At 50.4% G+C, this 20386-nt stretch overlaps 6 protein-coding genes across 6 annotated transcripts; 5 read left to right on the forward strand and 1 right to left on the reverse strand.

Annotated features, from left to right (window-relative positions):
- Positions 1-962: 962 nt before the first annotated feature.
- J3458_009420 (uncharacterized protein) lies at positions 963-1202 on the reverse strand (the record flags this gene model as incomplete). Its single annotated transcript, XM_066119774.1, has 1 exon — positions 963-1202. One exon carries the CDS (start codon positions 1200-1202, stop codon positions 963-965), a length of 240 nt encoding a protein of 79 aa, XP_065975571.1.
- Positions 1203-4725: 3523 nt separating this feature from the next.
- J3458_009421 (uncharacterized protein) lies at positions 4726-5832 on the forward strand (the record flags this gene model as incomplete). Its single annotated transcript, XM_007808987.1, has 2 exons — positions 4726-5555; positions 5631-5832. 2 exons carry the CDS (start codon positions 4726-4728, stop codon positions 5830-5832), a joined length of 1032 nt encoding a protein of 343 aa, XP_007807178.1.
- Positions 5833-7529: 1697 nt separating this feature from the next.
- J3458_009422 (uncharacterized protein) lies at positions 7530-7727 on the forward strand (the record flags this gene model as incomplete). The annotated part of the gene is made up of 1 exon (XM_007808986.2): positions 7530-7727. One exon carries the CDS (start codon positions 7530-7532, stop codon positions 7725-7727), a length of 198 nt encoding a protein of 65 aa, XP_007807177.2.
- A 38-nt stretch (positions 7728-7765) lies between these two features.
- J3458_009423 (uncharacterized protein) lies at positions 7766-8032 on the forward strand (the record flags this gene model as incomplete). The annotated part of the gene is made up of 1 exon (XM_066119775.1): positions 7766-8032. One exon carries the CDS (start codon positions 7766-7768, stop codon positions 8030-8032), a length of 267 nt encoding a protein of 88 aa, XP_065975572.1.
- Positions 8033-15855: 7823 nt separating this feature from the next.
- On the forward strand, positions 15856-16152 carry J3458_009424 (uncharacterized protein; the record flags this gene model as incomplete). Its single annotated transcript, XM_007808984.2, has 1 exon — positions 15856-16152. The coding sequence occupies one exon, from the start codon at positions 15856-15858 to the stop codon at positions 16150-16152; it is 297 nt and encodes a 98-aa protein (XP_007807175.2).
- Positions 16153-16481: 329 nt separating this feature from the next.
- J3458_009425 (uncharacterized protein) lies at positions 16482-16826 on the forward strand (the record flags this gene model as incomplete). Its single annotated transcript, XM_066119776.1, has 1 exon — positions 16482-16826. One exon carries the CDS (start codon positions 16482-16484, stop codon positions 16824-16826), a length of 345 nt encoding a protein of 114 aa, XP_065975573.1.
- Between the last annotated feature and the right edge of the window lie 3560 nt (positions 16827-20386).

Below are 20386 nucleotides of genomic sequence, written 5' to 3' on the forward strand. Positions count from 1 at the left end.
GCGGTCGCGATTGTCCAGATTTGTTATTTTCATCTTTCGCATCCCGGCCGTACCTTTTTTTTGTTATCAACTCTTGGTTTCTCCTGTACCCGCAAGCCTTTCGAGCCTCAGCCCTTGAGATATCGAGACGGGTTGGAGACACCGCTTCTCTCACTCTTTCGAAATTGATCCTATTCTTTCGTTGGACCTTTGTTGGCACTCACCTGTCCTGTACACTCTTTAGTTTCTTGAAAATCCTGGATATTCAGACACTCTTTTTGTCCCCAACGAAGTCGGATTTCTACGGCATTGGCAACCTACATTCTAGTAAAACAGCATTCCTCGCCCTCGTTGTCTGCTCAATGAAGCTGCCAATGATACTCGTGGCCTTTGGTCCTGCCCTCCTCCTAGATTTTCTTGTTTCCTTCGCTCAGGCTTTTGGCAATCCTTTTAAATACGGAGCCAGTCCTGAGCCTGGTCATCTCTCTGTTGTTGGCCCTCGTGATTCACCCCCGGATTATGGGCCACCGAGCTATGGTTACGGATATCCGCCTCCATACCAATACGAGACTTCAACTACAACCGCAACTTGGACCATCAACTCGGATTCTTCTACTTGTGAGTATTCCACAAAAGGCAAAATAGAGCATGATGCTAACAATACGGGAATTCAAAGTTTTGACTTCGGTGATTACCATCAGCACAGCAGTTCTGACTGTCACCGACCAGCCTCCATCAACAAGTGACAAATACATCACATTGACCTACGCTTCGCCGGTAACCAGGTCAGCAGGCACCAGGTCTGGGTCGACATCTGAATCGACATTATTATCGACAGAATCAGACTCCTGGGTGAGAAGCTCAGCGTTGGGAGTGACAGGGGCTTCGACTTCTTCCAGTTCCACAGAACGGGAGCATTCGTCTTCTACCGAAGACGGAGCAACAAACTCCGAATCCGTGACCAGCCCAAGTTCCCTCTCGAGTCACACATCTGCTGTCACAACTACGTTGACATCAGACACGGCCACAAAGACCAGTACCTCGACCTCGAACGCTGAAGGGACGTCTAGCAGACTCGGAACCGCAACAGTGACTAAGAAGGTGACAGTGACCAACTCAGTAGTCTCTTCCGCAGCGTCATTTGAGAGTTCAAAATTGCCTATTACCGCAAGTTTGAGTTCTTCAAATGAAGTCGCTGCCACATCGGAAACATCCAATTCCATCGCCACAATCACTCAGATAGTTACAAGCACTCAAAGTGGCAATGTTAACGCATCATGGGGTGTGCCAACTTCATCGTGGAGTTCGCTGTCTAAAGGCACATGGTCGCCTTCAATGTCGCTCATCACAAGAACGATCATCGTTTCTTCTCAAGAAACTGTGACCACCGTCTTTGGATCTGCATCATTTAAAAGTACTCGTCCTGAAGAAACTCGTACAAGCAGCCACAGGGCCAGTTGGGGCTCTGTTAGCTCTTCGATACCGTCAACCACGGAAACTGATAGCGTTCCAAGAACCAAATCGTACTTTTCATCCACATGGGCTAATAGTACAACTGGTAGTTCTACGGTTGTTTCATCGTTTGTTGCCACACAAGGCTCCTCTCTGCTAGGATCCGTTTCATCAAGGCCAAGCAGCGTCTCGTTAGTCACAGGTATTACAACCGCGACTGTGTCTCTTTCAGTCAACTTTTCCCGTCAAACGGAGACTAGTCTTTTTTCCCATGGAGTATCTAGTGGCACTATTTCCAGTGGTTCTCCAAGTCCGCCATTCCCAGTGCCATCCAATTCAACCATCTCGCTCAATAGAAGCTCCGATTCTTCATGGATGAGTCCCTCTGCCTGGGGTACTGTCGTTTCCTCTACCAGGCCACAAAAACCGACGAAAACATCAGGAGAGGCCTCATTCTTGACCACAAGGACGATTACCCTGAAATCTACACCTCCCCCGTTTCAAAATACCACTACTCCTCCTTCCAATATCAGTCATCACAGCCCGTGGACAACAACCGTTGGTCAGACGAGAACTATCACGAGCATAGTTTCGAGTAGTCTTCCTTCGCATCCTACTAAACATAAATCTACGGATATTAACTCGATTCCTACCTCCAGACCTCGAATCACCTCGTCAAGAACTCGTTTCACCTATCAGCCTAGCTCAATTCTGCTTTCTACCGATCCAGGTTCAAATGTTACAACGAAGACGTTGCCACCGTTTCCAATTCCATCAAATGCTACTTCTCTTCCACAATCTCTACACAGCAACACTATACGCTCTACATCTCTCATTCATTCATCCGCACTTGCATCGTCCTCTGGGTTTCACAAGATCAGCTCCATGGACACCGCGAACGCAACCTCCCCCAGGACGTCGACTAGGAAGTTGACATCAACAATAAGGGTGCCACCAAACTCGACCGCCATTATTAGCCAAAGTGAGAAATCTAGCAACATGCGAGCGACTACTACTCGAGGATCCGGTAGTTCTGGCACATCCGTCTTCACAGGCACTTCGAATTGGCTTTCTACACTCACCGTCTCCCATGTAACTAGTTTGGGTGGCTCGAGTTCCACAAGCACGCCTAGATGGACCAACTCAACTACTGGATTGCCAGCTCCAACAAGCTCTCGTGATCCGGACGAAATCACAGAGTCGTCCTTCAAACAAATTACCATTACCACTGTGTCAACAATACTTTCATCGAGTGGGACGCAGGGTGTGAACCTTACAACGAATAGGGTAACCGATAGTGTATTCATTTCTAGTCAATCTGAGACTTTAAGGTCCGAGTGAGATCACGCTCTGGCCGACAAATACATCGTCCTCCACTGGAACAGAATCGCATCAACCTGGAGTGCCCTCGGCGATTAAGAGCACAATTCTGTATCCAAACACGACCGAAACAGAAATTGTGCCGTCGGCTACATACACTGACCACTCCCGTGTTGAAGTTACGACGGTAACGTTAGTGCCAATCTGCACCGACACAATGGTTAATAATTCGTCTAGCCTTGATATCAGTAGCATGTCGGCCAGTTGTACCACCTTTGTTAATGGCACAGCGACAGTGACTCGGTGCCTTTCTCTACCAAACTCCAATGACCCCGGAATAACATCCTTGTCCAATATTATATCAAGTAGGGACCTGATTGTCCAATTTTCGCCCCAGAAACTGAGACCTCACTAACGGACAGATAGATCCCGACGCTGCACCCACCACATTTTCAACTTTGGTGAGAAGCGGCGAAGATTCTCCAAGACCGGGACTATCGAGCCATCCTCGACCCACGGATAATATAGGTTCGCAGTCAGAAACAAGCTTGCCCAACAATCCAAATTTTCCGTGGGGCAGCGATTCGCCGATTCATCGGCACCAGAGCGTCGCCCAGCTTGGTGCTGGCGTGGTGGAGGGAGGTATTTGGCCAAGGAGGGTAAGGGAAGTGTTCCAGAAATTGAAAGCATACTTGTCATAGAGCAGGAGGTAGTGCTCGTCGACAAGAGGGATTTAGCTTTTGCTTTGTTAATCAATATGATCGAACCATAAAAACCTGTTTAGGTAACCCTTGACAGATACGGTAAAACTGGTTTAATCATGTGGAACTACGAACCATGTCAGTTATTGTGAAGGGGGATATCTTAATGCAGGTGGCTGCGACAAGGTTATTGTTTTTTTCTTTTTCTTTTTCTTTTTCTGAGACTTGGCAAACCGAAGTGGCATGTATGACATTATCTCAGAATGACTTTGCACGTGCATTATTATTTGCAGAGTGCCCGACAGATGCAGATGGTGATTATAGATCTCGGCTACGAAAAGTGATGCATACGGAGTATGTGTACGGTGAATAGACGTGTTCGAAACGCAATGAAGGCTATTTTAGCCTTGTAGGGCGCCAACGACGTCGTACCACACATGGTTTGGGCCAATTTTTGGGGTGTCTGCTGCTTGTAAGAGACGCACGGAGATTATGAATTCCGTCGACTGCCAAGCACGCACTGTATGGAAAGTGAGACTGGTACGGAGTACGTGTCTAGTAAGAATACCAAATCAAGGTTCGAGGTAGCGGCGATGTGGGGTCATGCCGGCAATGCCAAGAACTCTGGTCCGTGGAAGCCGGAGACGGGAACTGAGGACGTCACACGGAGGAAAAAAGCACTTGTCCCAAATACAAAAAGAACAGAGGAATGATAGCGAGAAAGGAGGCTGGCGAGGACCACAGAAAACACGGCCGCCACAGTACCTTCAGGGCCATCGAGGTTACACACGGCACGTGCAGCCAGGTACGGCATAAAAGTTGTATTTGCAGTGGTCATGCGACAGCTCAAGAGCTCCGTGGTGTGGCGGCGCTTGAAGGGGCGCTTGAATGGGGACCAGCGGCAGGGTGGGGTACTCAAGTGCAGTTCCTTCCCTGTTCGCCTCTCAAATCGGTCCCGGACCTTCCAGTGCCACTGCGTACAGTGCGCAGCTGCACGAACGAGACGAGCCCTACGCAAGCAGCTACAACGGCAAACGGCATTGGCGCATCGGGAAACGGATCGGCTGGTACGAGTGAGTCCACCATACGTTTTGACTTCATATTCTCTTGTTTCCCAACCGCCACGTCCATTCTTTCTCCTCTTCCCTCCACAACCTGCTTCCTATATCTGATTGTACGAAACTAAAGAACGGCTCTTTACCCCTTTATACTTTTTTTTTTCAAACCTTGCGCATCGCCAACGCATCTAGGCAGGCACTGCAGCGACTTCAAAATGCAGCTTACGCCGCTCGCCTTTGCGGTCGCGGCCGCTGGATTCGTCATCATTCCCGAGCTTTCCGAAGCAGACGAGAACATATTCAAAGCGCTTCCTATACATGCTGGACCATTGTCACTGCCAGTTCCAGTAGAATCTCACAAGGTTTATGTTCCGTGCAAGCAATGTGAAGGCAAAAACAGCCATTTGCAATTGAACCTCGACGTCGTCGATCACACGAGGTTAATATTAAATGGATTCGAAGTTTACCCCAATGCCGATCCCTGGCATGGCGATCTGGCTGCCGCTGTTGAGAGTGCCGATCGTGAATCAACGAGGCAGAAGCTGGGGTACAGCTTAGCGATTGCACCAGAATTTATGGAGCAGGATTCTTACATTCAGCTTCTCGATGTTGAATTGCGAGTTATCGAAGTGGGAAACCGATTTGTTGACAGCGTCCCTGTAGTTAATGTGAAGCTTGTCAAGGCGCCTTCAGGTGAAATCGCCATTACTGATGTGGACACAACATCGACCAAATCGTCTGGTTGCAATTCGATGGCTTGTACCGCAAAGGAAGTCATGCAGGAGGTCTTTAAGGCCCTAAAGAGCCTCAGGCCATTCAAGGGCTGCCACCGCCGACCTCATCATGACGAGAACAAGGAACACCATGACAGTTACCCTATCCGGCCTCAGTCTGACGATGCGCCCGAGACTCATCATCATAAGCATCCGCATCAGCACTTTGGTGGCAAGCACCAGCACGAATGGGGACGCCTTATCACCAACATTGCTGCTCAGATCTTCCTGCCTGTCCTTATGGGTATCACGGCTGGTGTTGGTGTAGCTCTGTAAGTCCTCTCCCCCCACCCCGGGGGCCCTTTTTTTGTTTTCCAGTTGGTCGACCATTACTAATGCATTGATAGGTTTGCCATGGCTATTTGTAGCCTATTTTCCCAACTTACATCCTTCATCCGAGGCAAGAGAGACCGCCGTTCTGGTCTGTGTCCATTTGGCAGGGGACGAGTTATACAAACCGCCAGGGAGGAGCCGATCGCGTCAGAGAAGGTTGGCTTGATGGCGGAGGAAGTTGAGGCACCGCCGCTGTACGACGACTCCAAGAACTAAGAAAACTCAAGAAAACCCAAATTATATGTCGAAAATGTATAGGGGCGACGAGAATGGTTTTCGACTGCCCGATTCAGGTTATTCGGAGTGTAGTCAACATCCACTCGGAGTGGGCGGCGACAGCAATGAATGTTGAGCTCGGGAGTTGGACAACTTCGGAAATACCCAAGCGTACAAATATACCGAACTGGATTGGTTTAATGGCGTTTTTGTTTTGGAATACGTCCGAGTACGTGTTCAGTAGCATGGCAGTGGGTTGGCACTGCACAGGATGGCTTTTGAGCGACGGCATACGTTGCGTTACGCTCCTTTAGGTGGAACATATTATTGGAGTTTCTCGACTACATCATTTCGGCATGTTTGTTATCCTGGTTTCTACATTATATACCCACAATACGACGCTCCTTCTTCACGTACATGATGTCTCCATGTACTGGGTTCTTTCAAATGTGAATCTGACACATCACTATTGCCTTTGAGTGTGTTTTATGCCTAGCTCGGATCGTTGTAAAACCCCAGCCACATGTGGACGCGGGTCCAAGGTGGATCTTGAACAATGGTGAGGGATACGCGTATGCGTGGACATGATGTGCGAGTGCCACGCAGCCGGATTTGTTTGTAGTTGCTCAAACCCAATCTCCATCTGCACCTTATTTCTCATGATTAACAGCTAGGCCGAATAAGTAAGGTAGGGGAATGCGGACCTCGAGGGTAGGAAGTGTTGGTGACGGAGTGTTTGGTAAGCTGTATTAGACTATGCCACGGGTGACGGGATGATGATATCACCCAGACACCCCCCGAGCTCCCAAAGCCGTCATCAAAGTTGGAAGCTTAGCGAAGGCTTAGCGGGAGCCGTGCATGCGTGTTTGTTGCTTCGGTAAGCTCCACGGCAAGCTAGCAGCCAGGACTCGAGAGAATCAAAAACAAGCTGACCCATCTCAGGTTTAAGCTTGCCTGCCGCGCGCGGGGAAGGACCGTACATACTAGGTACTTGAGCGCCGAGCGAAACAAGGTGATGGCAAGGTCAGTCCGACGAACCAGGATCCTGGCCACCACCTCGCCCTGCCTGGATCGGTCGGTCGTTTGTGATTCGTCTTTGTGCTGTGATGGCTATTGCTGCGGGTGGCGCACTCGTGCCCCCATGGCTGGAGACACGTTGCGGAGTTACTTTGTTGTGTCTCGGAAGCTTGGGAGCGAAAGCTGGAGCTGGGAGGGACGGGAGGAAGAAATGCCCACACAAACCGCAACCCACAGCATTTACTCACTCCGCACTGCACTTTAGACGTTATTACCTTGGTCTGGTGCTTGAGTACCTGGCTGGATGCTTGGGTCTTGGGGGCCGAATTTGAAAATCCCCCGACGGGAAAGTGGCGCCGGGCTGACTGCGTTCCTTCCATCTTGACGTTAGACCTTGGGAGTCGGGACCTGGTTTATTTAGGTCTTGCATTTGTCCCGACAGCTCGAAGTTGTTTTTTCCCCCCAAACTTTGGATCCCTCAACTCCATCTTCGCCTTGTTCATCCGGAGGTCCCATCCGTCCCCTACTTTACCTGCAAACTTCTTGAGATCAGAGTAGCGAGCGTCTCATCCAAGCAAGGCAAGCAGGCCACTAAACTACTGGGGCTGCTACGTCACAAAGCTGTCATCCCCGTCAACCTGCCAACCTGCCAGCCTGTCAAGCGCCCTTCAGAAGCCACCATGTGGAAACCCCCGTCTCCCACTGAAACCCCGCGATCGCCCTCTGTGGACGAGTCCGCATTCGGGGCCATGTCAGCTACTGCGAACGAAGAATCCTGGCCGAAGGTTCGCGCAGGTCGTGAAGCTGAAGAAGGAATGCGTGGACCAGTACAGGGCTTGCCACGCGGCTGTCTGGCCCGAGGTGGCCAAGCAGATTAAGCAATGTGGGATCGAAGACTGTAAGTGGCTAAAAATTGATGTGGGCGAGCGCTGGGGCGGATTCTGACACGCGCGCAGACAGCATCTTTTACGATGACATTACCGGGCTCTTGTTCGGCACTTACAAGTACATTGGCTACGACTACGCGGGCGACATGGAGCGCATGGCGGAGAACCCCAAAGTGCGCGAGTGGTGGAAGATGACGGACAGTTTCCAGGAGAGCATTGTGCCTGGGGCCGTGAGCTCCGAGGCGGGCGTGCCGAGCTGGTGGAAGCCAATGGAGGAGGTGTTTTATCAGGCTTAGATGACCGATGGGTGAAGGAACAAATCAGTCCTGCGAGCCGGGTGGTTGGATTCTTTGAGATTGTGTTGGGAGGGTTGAATTGGCTGGCATTGCCACGGCTGCTTCTGGAGGTGGTCCTGATCAAGGCCCTTGCTCAAATGCGTCGGTTTCGCAAAAGGCCTAGACATGGGTGAAAAAGTTTGTCTGTATTCCCTAACTTACGTTGGAAAATTGCCGGGGCCCATGTCGGACTTGTGATTCCTACCCTCGTTGTATGTCTACTGTCAAGTCCAATTGCGCGACTCCAACGGTGCCATCGCCATCTCATCTCACACCCGAGGTACCACAGATCAACCATGTCTCCCTCCCCGCTTTTGGTTGTTGTGTGACTCGCTTCTTATCGCTTCCTCTGTCTCGATTCGTTTTGTTGATGAGTTGGGGGTTGCTGAAGACGAATCGGTCTAGTGCATGCGGATTTCGTCGACAGCTAGGAAGCTTGTGCGTGGTTGTGCGAGTATGAATTCACGGTCCGCGGGAAGACAACTCCAAGCTGGAGCGGGCAATACGTACAGAGTTTGTACAAGATACATTGGGGTTCTGTCCTACCGGCTTCCTGTTACCCGTTTGTGTCGTGCCCGCACGAGTTGCCCCGTCACCTGGCCACTTGTGCCGGACAGAGCATTCCTAATCAGACGACGTTTCGAGGCCGTGCAAAACCACTGCGAGCCCTGGTGGTCATCCTCCGTTGCTGCCGTGACGGTCGCATGGCGTTGACAAGATTGTCGGCGTTGCGCTGTCGGCATAGATGGCGCGAGGGTGTCTGGGAAAGGGCCGAGAGGGTGGGTGGTGGTTGATGTTGACGAAAAGTGGAGGAGCCCGCGTCTGATGGGGGATCTGCTATGCTTTTTTATCCATGAATACATGTCATGAGGCGGGCAAGGTGATTTTGATGGCGGGTACACCATGAACAACAAATGGGACCGAGTTGGGGATGAAATGGCGGAAATAGAATACAGCATGGTATATGAAACTTGTGCTGCTTGATTCCGCTTGGACTTGTATGTTTTTTAACGTAGCGTCAACGGGGTAAAGAAGATGTTTACTTTTTTTCTTCTTTCGTCCTATTCAAATGTTCGTCCAAGCACTACGTTGGGCAAGGGCGCAATGACGCGGAATCAACACCATGTGCCTGGTCGTAGCTAAACCAGAGAACCAATAACACACTGCTTCGTGCACCGTAAACGCATCACGATGCCTCGGAAGCTACTAGCGGATTGGCGATTCTAAAAATCTGCTAGACGGGAAAGTGAAGACTGTCTGGTGGTTTCACCTCATCCCAGAGGAGAGGCTGGGAGTAGAAAGATGTGTACTGGTGCAACGTATTTTCAAGTCGCTGGCATTGTATATTTACCGGAAATGCCCTGGGCGTACAGGCCAGATTGGTCAGCTCGCGACCGACACGCTCGAAAAGCTCAGGACTACCAGACCAGACGTGCTGATACTGGTGCTGTCCCTACGCCAAAATGACCCCCTGTGCTGATAATGTAGAAGCTGGGGCTGGCTGTCTGCGACTGCGTGTGCAACACCAACTGCCCGGCATTGATTGACGCGTGACTGCTCACCCGAGCCCTGCCCGTTTTCCAAAACGATTCCCTCTAGGGCACCAAGCCGCCTCCCCTCTGTGCTGGAGAGCTACTTGCCGTGTGGTGCTCGGTCCGCCGAGATGAAAAGCACAAGTGAGTGGTAGGGCTGGCGGCCGCCACGGCAAATCCGGCAACAAGGGAAGCTGGCAGACGCAAAACGGGGCTAAACCTGGCCGCAATATCTGACTGGCCCCGCGAACAAGCCAAACGCTGACAATGAACCGGGAGCAGAAACTTGGTCCGCAAAATATACGCGGACCCCGAGACGCTGCCGTCGTAAACCAGGGCCTCGGTCGCCAACATCTGTCAAACACCGCGACACGAAGTCGCCCTCACAAAACTTCCCATGGAGGACTTTCAACAGTGTTGAATGGCAAGCAAAGTACCGGCATGTGCCTGACTTCAGACTGGCTATTTCCAACGCCCCCGACAGCCGAGCGACAGGATTCTCGGTCCGCTCACTTACAATATACAAAACCGAGTGCATGTCCCCTTCGTGGACTAGCGCATTCCAGGTGACGGCGCCACATTGATAGACTGGCCACTTATTAGAGCTTGGGGCAGTTTGCCATCTTGACCATTGGGCTTCAGCTGGCGACGTGAGCTTTCACGTCAGAGCTAGGATGAAGAGCCGCACTGGAAAACTCAATGGGCGGCTTCACGCCAGTCGTGTCATAGGCGCCACGACCCGTGTTGGCGAACAAAAGGAGTCTCTGGAATGCGGATGGAAATGTGGCCCAAGATTGGCGATTCATCAGGTAGCTGACTGTTTCTTATGCCACGGCCAACTTGGCTTGTTACCATTGCCTTGTTTGGAAGAAAAGAGTGCCGTGAACATGCATTGGCTCGTATTAATCTATAGCTTGCTGGTATCTAGAAATGCCTTGCGCTATCCATTTCTGGGGCTTTACACAGAGAGGCACAAGCTTGTGCACGTGCCAGTATTGAGAGTCATGAGTGAAAGAGATTCAAGCACCAGGAAAACATTGGCAAGCAATGAGACTATACCTACTTTTGGAGATGCCCTGCATTCGAGGGCTGATGTAACCTGGGGCGAATGAATGAGTTCGGTAGAGAATGGACAACCTTTGACACCGAGAAACATGGACCGGCGTGTCAACATTCTAGTGTAGCAGGGTTTCGAGTAAGATGCTAAGGAGTAGTAGCCGGCTTTGTGGTCAATTGGCAGTACCGGCCCGGCCAAATCCCCTATAGTACCCGGACATGTATGCCAGACTAATATTGCCTGGCCTTGCCTTTCTTGCCGCTTCACCCTATGCTCCTTCTAGGTTTTGTCTGAAATTCATGACGGTATCAAAGTTGATGCCGTGCCGTACCTCAGAGTTGGAACTGACTTTGGACACGTCGCGTCTAATGCATGAGAAAATTGGTAATCATGGAAATGCTCTACGACATGTTGCCTCACCCCGGACAAGTGGACTCTCCTTGGAACAATATTTTTCAGTTAAGCAGCTGAGCAGCTCTTGGACGGACTGGCATCATGGGAGGAGGAGCCAGCCCTGCCATGCCATATGACATCAAAGGCAGCATGGAGAAGGTGTTTCGGTCTTGTCTCTGGCGTCGCGGATCGCCGGATTGCCTCAATGTTAGGTATCCAATCCAGAGAGTCAACAAGGCGATGAGAAGTGCCGGGACGCCCATGGCAATAGCCACCACAACCTCGACAGAAAGTGAGGGCTTCTCAGCCATAGATTCGTATAATAACGCTATACTAGGTTGATTGTTAAGCGTAAAGAGGTATGTATATTGGTGCATGAAGCTGTCACAGCCAAAGTTGTTAGTCAACTTGCCACATTTGTCGGCTGGAGATAGATTCATGTATACCTGGAAACAAAAGCTGTAGGCTTAGTACGTCCTGTTTAGAATAACGCTATCACGTAGAATAAAAGAAAAAGAGATGTAATACAGTATCAATAGATTGGGGTGTATTTTTGAAGCAAAGAAGAGAGACTGTTTTGGCGTGATTTGCGGTGCAGAGGGGATGGCAAGCATCTTATAACGCGTTATAAAGACCGCACTGAGCAGAGAAAGCGACAAGGCATACGAAAATAGGCTAACATGCTCAGTCACACTGGCGGCAAGGGGGAGGCAAAAGACAAAAAGCTACTTCTCGGTACGTCGGCGTTGGCGTTGGTGACGTCGGAACCGGCCACGCTTCACTACGCACGCCAATGACCGGGAAAGGGGGTCGCGATAGAGCGCGATCGACCTCCAACAGGAAAAATTTACCATGTCAGCCGCGCCTCATCGGTTTAGGAATACTGAAAAGGGGGTTCATTATTAGACGGTTACCTCCATTTGGCCGTGGTGATGAGAAAAGTACTTTGTTGTCAGAGGCGACAGAGACTGTCAAATGTACATGGTTGGTTGGAAGACCAGGCTGCGACCAGCTGCGACAACACAAAGCCGCATAGTAGGAAACAAGATAGATCCGTATTGAAAAACATATATACTGATGAGCATCCGCTTTCACTGTGACAGATCGGTCCTCAAGTGATTACTGCGAGCAGCCCCAAACAACTTCGCGGTTTCTTAAGAGCAAGAAAATCAGGAGGATGGGAAGACAGACAACAGTTCAAAAGTTTTTTTTTTTTTTTTTGGGGGGGGTTGGGGGGGGGGGGGGGGGCAGCAAAATGACACAGACTCAGAACCAGCCTGGCTCTTCCTGAAGGTGAGGCGAACCGGCACGAGGCGGCGAGGAGCCGCGTGTAAGATGCCAGTGCATTGACACCAAGTAGATAGTAGACTTGGGTTGTCTGAGTGTCATCAACGCCTCGGCCGGTAGAGTGCGATGCGAACAAACTCCAGAGTCTCTATTGCTCGACTAAAAAAAGAGTTGGAAGCGAAGAAAAAAGGAACGGAAGACAAAAGAGTGCAAAAGGCAGTGGGGACCAACGTTGGCAACGACACAACCTGCGAATCCACGAACCATCGGCTAAAGGTGGAAGGGCTGAAAAGCACACTGGCTGTGGCGCGTTTCCTCAGCAAATCGGCGACTGCAACTCTGCGACTAAGCCGACGTGATCTGTAATAAATAATGTCCTGTCTCGGCATTTTATGTGGCGAGCTGACAATCGGACCAATATATCATGCTTCCTCGGGCCTTTGACAAGGTTGTCCAATGCTCATGTAAGTCCCGAGGCTTAGCTATTGTTCCGTAGTCTCAGCAGCGTTGTGACGCACCTTGGTCTTTCTTTCAAGCAAGTAACTGCATAGCTCAGCAAAGAAGAAGAAAAACGTAATAATTAGACAAGGCTGTTGCTGCTCATTTTGATCCGTGGTTCACTACGTCGTATAAAGGAGCGCACCACCCTACAGCTTTGGGTATTGTCCATGGCCAACATTCCTACACCATTCATTGACCGATCCTAACGTATGGAAGGGGATAGTTCTCTAAAGTCGTCGCTTCCGAACAAGAGGGGGTGCTTGAGGTATGTAAAATGAACCTTTTGTCGCAAGAATAAAAAAAGGTACTGCTGGTCTTGGTTTGCGCCCGCTCGTTTCCGGCCGAGGACTTTGGCGTTGACTAACTTGCCTCATGGTAAAGTTCGAACCCAATAACAGAGAATGGCCAGGCCAAAGATGTGACCGGTGCATACATTGAGGTCGTGAGTGCTCCTAAAATGTTCGGGCTATCGCAGACAATTTTATTGCATCGCTGGGCGAATCTATATTGACGAAAAACTGTGAGAAATGTGAGCAATCTTTGGTGGAGAAGTATCTAGATCCCCCAAAAGGCTGGGATAGACTTCGAGCACTGTCAGTCGTTGAATTCTCTCTTTCCAGTACAAAAACCGTACGAAGATATATTCCGAGTAGAAGCAGCTAGTCTTACTGGCCTTGTCTTTCCTTTTCAGGTCCGCCCACAGCTCCTGGATCACGCACATCGGACGAGTCTGCGACAGCGTTCGGGTATCGGAAGCGGTATACGCCGTGCGCCTGGGCAGTATCAGCAAAATTAAGACACTGGTATTGAGGTATTGAGGGAGCGAAAGCTGTACGATCTACAGCGAGGCAGGCCATGGGGACTCCACACAACATAATCCAATAGTCAGGTATGGGCTGGCGTCAGTATTGACGTCTTGTTCTGTTCAGTCGCATGACGGCCGACCCAGACAAAATTGAGTGGATTGTTTTGATTCGCAAGAGGATGTAGCTGCTCTAGTACAAGAGCTACAGCAATCTGGAGACCTTGGATACGCCATCTCTATCTAGGAATCATACCTCAACGGTCTAGGCGTTGGGAACCAGGAAGACGTTTGGAAGACAGAACTCAACCGATACTATGGCTTGTATCAGCACTTGGGGAAAGCATTCAAGATTGGCGTTGTCGAGCGCAGCCGTCTACCACGTGTTTCATACGACTGCCTTCCATTTCTGGAAACAACTTACGTCCGAGAAGCTGCTATTAATTATCTCTCATGCACCACGGCCAAGGACATATTTGGAAGAACCTCCTCCATATTGCTCTTTATAATAGACATACTTATGGCGTTGATGGACTGATTGGGCGTCCATCAAAAACAGAGCTCGATGCAAAGGACTTCTTTGGCCGAATCCCAATGCACGTCGCTTCCACCTTCGGGTTGGACTATGCTGTTCACTGTTTGTTGGAAGCTGGCGCCGATGTCTCCCCATGTGAGGGCTCTTGCAATCTGAAGCGACTTCAGTTTGCTGCTGCTGCTGCTGCTGCTGCTGCTGCTGCTGCTGGACAAGAAGGGATTGTGGCCAAGATTCTGACCAGTCTAATACTTGCAAAGCCGTTTTCGACAGCGTCGGGCAAGCTGATTGCAGAGCTGCAGGCAGCTTGTGCGTTTGCATCAAGAAACCGGCATTGCACGATTGTTCAGAAATTGCTACCGCTTCTAACTGAAGATGGACGAGATGCCTTAGGCGCGGTCACTGCGTCAGCATCTGTAGCAAGGTAAAGGCAGTGGTTCTGATTCCATGCCTGAATTAGCACGACGGTAGGCATCGGGATCTTCTGGGACCTGGGTAACTTGCGTGTATAGCTCGGCTTGAAGGCATTGATACCGCCATATAGCTTGAAGGGATGTGACTGTTGAAAAGGCGATTTTCTAATGAGTGGCCGCAACTTGAATATAGACTTGGATTTTAAAATGAAGATACCTAGTCGTTGTGAATATCAAAATATGGTGGTTTCATCGCTCCTTCCGAAACTCGAGTCAAACACAACTTGACATTTCTCTTGGGTAGCCTCAGGCCACTTGTCGGCTGACTAGGCACAAAGAGTCAAGGGTAAAGCTATGTCTTTCAGGCGCGGCGTTGTGGTCAATGCCTGCAGGCAGGAATTATTCAACGGTGGAGACGTCGTCGGGTAAGCGAGAAACGAAATGATGAAACAATGTCTCATTCCACGGATCAGATCGGGCGGTTTTGCTTTCGAAGACGGAACTCCACATTGCTGCAGCCATTCACGGCAATCTGATGCCAGTCCCTCCATCATCTAGCCGCCGCAATCGTGGGGAAGAACAACCCATTGCCCCAAGATTGAAACTTCGGCGATGAATCTTGTCATTTCTAGGGATGAGTTTTGCCGCAATAATTGGTGCGTTCCTGTACAAATGTCAGCAGGATAATCAAGCTTTAAGCCCGCTTTAACACGCTAGGCCACGAATTGGCACCTCCGTAGGCCCGGTCTAGAAAACAACGTCGCATCCCGCAGTCTCTGCGTGAGAGCTAGGCGTACGGGCCGCGGCGAAATATGAGTCCTCCATACGGAAAGCGATTTGAGAGAAGCTGCGTCATAGAACGGGAGTGAGCTTCCGTGCTAAGGCCCCGAGGATGGCAGGAGATACAGCTGTGTCACGCCTACTTGGGCTGACTAGGACTGACTAGATGGGGGCATGAGGGCATTCAGCCCTAGAGTTGACATAGTTCAGGGCCCTATTGGGGATGGCATCTAGTTCCTCGGACGGCGAGCGGAAGCAGCAGAGGCTCAGTATTTAAAGATACATGTGCCCATCATCTCTTCCTTGATAAGTTCGGCTCGTTCCCGTCGCTACAAAACAAAAAACTGGCATAAGCTCTCGGGTGTTCCTACAATGCATCTCACAACTTTGGCTCTCGCTGGTCTTCCGGCTATTGTGGCCGCAGCTACAACACCAAACTGCTTTCCCTATGGCGGCGCCAAATTGCCTGGAGATTTGACAGCTCCCAATGTCAAATTGGAGGGAGGATTGGTGGTGCTCCCAGTCCATGGCATACGGCTTCCAGGGATCTAGCTACCCTCTTGAGGATGGCAACTGCAATAGCTACACCAACAGCTTCAACCGTATGTATCAGGAATTCGCCAAGATGAAGAAGGACTTTGGAGCGAGCATCGTACGCATGTACTATCCTACATGCACCCAGTCGACGGTGTTTGAGAACGCGATTCGGGCCGCGGCCAAGAATAACATGGCTCTCATCCTGCAGGTCTGGACAAACTTTGGTAACGGTGTGCGTCTTGAATGATCGTTCATAACTTTTCTCCATGAATTATCCACGTGGACTGGGACTCCGTAGGCTAATAAACAATAAGGATGTTTGGAGGCAATCTCAACAGGCCATTTACGACACCCTCGGCAAACCTGAATTTGCGGCCATAGCACCATACGTCGTCCACAGACTCTGGCAACTTCGTCAACGACCTCGGGGCATTCCGCAAGCGAATTAATCAGCACCACATCAAGGCGGGCATCAGCGAGGACTGGGACCGGCCTGGTTCCCTGCGCAACGGCGATGGTTTGACTGGTCTGGGCCGCGGCATTAAAAGTAACTCGGACTACGACCACATCCATGCCATGTCCTTCTATCATGGTAATAATCCTGAGAGCCAGGCCTGGGCATACATTCAACAGGCTACGCAGTGGGTTCTGGATCATGTCAAGCTGCCTACTATGATTACGGAGAGTCCTTGGGCTTGTGGCAAGACTGACCACAATCCTGACCACAATCCCGGAAAGAGGGACGTAGGGGTTGCTCAGTACACTCGCTATTGGAAAACATTTGATGATAACTGCAAGTGGTTTAAGCAGAAAAATGTCGATTGGTTCTTGGATGCTTGGCAGGGAGAGGATAAATTTGATATTGTGAAGCCCGATGGCTTTGGTTATGTTATTCCTGGATGGAGACCTCGTGAGTGTTGAGCACAAAAGGGCGGGCCGAGGACCGAATCGTTCGATGTGTGTTTCATCGTCTTCGTGAAGAGTCACCGTACATTCACATTCAAATTGAAGTTGCACACCTTACGTACACGCTTGTCAGCCACGTACCATGGATACATTACCATCATTTACGTTGAATTGCCCTCAATGCAAGAGATATGTAATCTCCCAGCAGATAATCTTCCGTAGCCACGAGACGAGGCTTGCATATGCCTTCATGTATTTAGCCATGAGGGCTCCACAGCCAGTCCCGTTCATCTCATGAGTTATATCAGTTATAATAAACCGTTGAAGTTGACCGGTACCACCATTGACACCCCACGCCGGCCGAATTGTTGGCGTTACTACTATTTGTGTCGGCCAGCTTTTTGATCTGTCTCTTGTCAGAGAAGCCCCCTTGTGCGCGGTGTTCCCCTGTCTTGCTCACTTGCTCACAACAGACTTGTTGGTCGGACTGGCGTATTTGTTTGAACCTGCGGTCTGTGACAGAAGATATTTGGCTGTACACGGGGACATTGGGAGACAATGAGTTTGCCCACCTTTAGGTCACTCTTCGTCACCTGGTGGACAAATGCTTATTGCTGCCTCTGATTGCATATTCTAGTGTCAAACCATATACTGCGTGATATGCTGGTACCATTTTTACCCGGATACCTTCTGTTCCTGGTATAGATGTTGTACTACAACAATATCCATTGTAGATCCTTCGGCACAAGATCTGTCATAGAAGCAGTCCCTCCAACGATGAAATAGAGCGGTAGCAGTGGGTAATGATGTTGCAGTAGTATGCACGAGTCGCTATTCGACCTTCGCTTTTTCTGGTAGTCCCGAATTATTAAGGATTTTTAACAGGATGTAAAATTAAAGGCACTCTGAGCATGGGCTAGGCGCCCCAGTATGATGAAGCCCTTTCAGCCAACTCATGTCAATAGATGAAAATGACAGCGGGCATTAAATAAAAGACGCACAAAAGACCTAGTCTGAACAACAGGAAAAGTTCTCGTTGGCGCACCCCTTGTTGTCACTATTTTAAGTCGTCGTATTTGCCAGTTACGCTCTTGCCGATGCTGGAGGCGTGGATCCTGCTGATCAGCTGTCCGTCTTCCTCTTCAAGAAAGTTGGTTGCTGAGCTGGGTTGAAAGAGTTACGCCCTGGTTGCTCATGCCACTCAATATCACTTAACACAGGAACATAGTTTCCTTGAGTATTGGTAAAAACTATGGTGTGGTGAGGCCGGGGGTGTTGACAGTCTCCCGATCAAGTCCGCGGCGAAGTGCGGGTGCTCATCATTGTTATTGTCCCAGTGGCCACGGCTTTCACCTGACCGAATATTGGACACGAACCCGTCTGTGTGCCAAGGTGCGGGTGCATCACTCGCAACAATGCATTCTGCGCCTATTTCGATGCGAGTTGGGCCGATCATGAGCCACATCGTGTCAAATTGACCATGACAAATTGACCGAACATTTATCTCTCCTTCTCGAAGGCTGCGGCAGAACTGCTGGTTAAGATGAAGCTGCCAGAGAGATAATAGTACTGTATGTATGTATGATGGCGGCGCGCTCCATCAACACTAGTCAGAAGTTGTCACTAGACCACGATATCTTGCTTCATGTGTGGATGCATCTCCATGCAGGAACACGGCGCTAGTGTTTCCAGTTAACCACGAGAACGTTGCCACCCTGGGCCAGTAACAGGGATGAGGCCTCAATGCCTGATTTGGCTTCCACGAGCGTGACTTGGTTATGTCTTCGAGGGTCTTCGAGCTGGTGCAAACGTGGCCTCAAGACATTGCCAAATGGCTCAAACGGCTGGCATTCATATTGACCACTGCGCGAGTAACAGAGACTAGACAACATTGACTCTGTTCCAGCGTACTGCCATCACCCCAAGAAAACATTCGGGACGGCCAGAATTGCGACTGCCCGTGTCCAGGTCGCGGTTGTTTATAGAGATTGTCCTAATCTAAGTTGGACCTCCGTGCGGGCTCGAGCACTTTTGGCCTGTGCCAAGCCAGCAGCGCGAAGCGCCGTACATCCGTTCTCCGTCCTCCGTATACTAGCAGTCTAGCACAGAGTAAAGTTGACTGGTTTGGTGGGACTGGGTGGCTTCCACAGTCCTGTGTGATATCAATTGACGGCCTCGGATCCACATAACACACTTAACACGCGCCAGGCGGAGACAGGCCCAAGGGGGCCGTTTGGGAGTAAGTAGGCCTTGGACTGTTGGCCGTGCCTGGACGACCACGCTGTTGGATCCAGGAACAAGACCCGTGAATGCTCGGAACAAAAACGCCTCGGACCAGTCGATGTTTGTTCTTTCAGAAGCTGGCATCGCATACGACCCCGAGCGCCATATGTCGGTACAAAGTAGCGTGGATGCAAATTTCAGTGGCCTGGAATCTCCATAAGCAGACGATTGACGTGATGCAGCAGCACCTTGGCCGGGGAGAGACCTCGCACCTGGTTCGACGTCAACACGCCAGCCTCGACCCCCTGCTCTTTTTTGCGACCGTCGGGGTGGCACTGGCTTAGCTTACAGAACATGCTCACCTTGCACTTGCAGGGACCAGCAGTGTGTTGCATCTATCGTCGAGACATGGGACGATGTACAATACGGAGTGATTCTGAGGCGTTATTCATAGTGTCTGCTTGGCCAACATGTTTTCTTTTGGCGTCTTTTATTCCCCCTCCGAGCCACTCGTTTTCTTCTTGCGCATTTTGTGTCGCGACTTCCCCTTTTGCAGGTCAGCTTCGTCGCAACTGCCTCAGTTGCACTTCTCCCCCCTCCAGCATCCTGTGGATAGCTGCTTTCATTCATTCACTTTTCTTTCTCTTCGTCTCCAGTCATTTGTACACTTTTGTGAGTCCAGGACGGGCAAACGCTGTCCCACAGACACGGTTCGGGCATTCAGCGCCACCTTTATCAGTTTACCAGGTAAGAATTGTTTGCTACTGTGCCGGCAATGTCCCAGAGATTGCTACATGCAGCATCAAGATTGCTGTGGCCTTCATGGCAGCCAGTAGACACACTGCCGAAGCACACACAGATTCCAGGGCTCACTTTCCATTGACTTTCACTTCAGTTCCCCTACTTTTTCCACTGCTGTATCCATTCATGCTGCTGGGGCTTTGACTTGCAAACTCACTCTTGTTCTGACTAGCTCGTTATTCTCTTGCTCGGCACAACATCTGAAACAAGACCCCCAGCCGTGATTTGCGACACGGAGCCAAGCTTCCACGAGAACTCTCCGGGCATTGCGACGAAGGTTTTAGCGTCAGCCAATTCCTACCAGAAGAACTCTGGGCCTTCTCTTTCTTCTTGGTTGACTTCCGTGGCTCCCCAAAGCCTTTTCTTTGGTTTTTATTTTGCGGCTGTCTAGTCGCCTCTCATCCCGCTTATTTCTGAGGCTCTGCGAGTCTTTACTTGGCATCAGTTCCGATTTGGGGCATGCTGTCTCAGGAGCTGTTATCTTGCCACTAGGTGGTGGAATCTGAGACTATCGGCGTCTCTCGTATGTAACCTATGGCCCCATTCACCCT

This window comes from Metarhizium acridum (assembly GCF_019434415.1).
Source record: "Metarhizium acridum strain ARSEF 324 chromosome Unknown scaffold_141, whole genome shotgun sequence".
Lineage (NCBI taxonomy): Eukaryota > Fungi > Ascomycota > Sordariomycetes > Hypocreales > Clavicipitaceae > Metarhizium > Metarhizium acridum.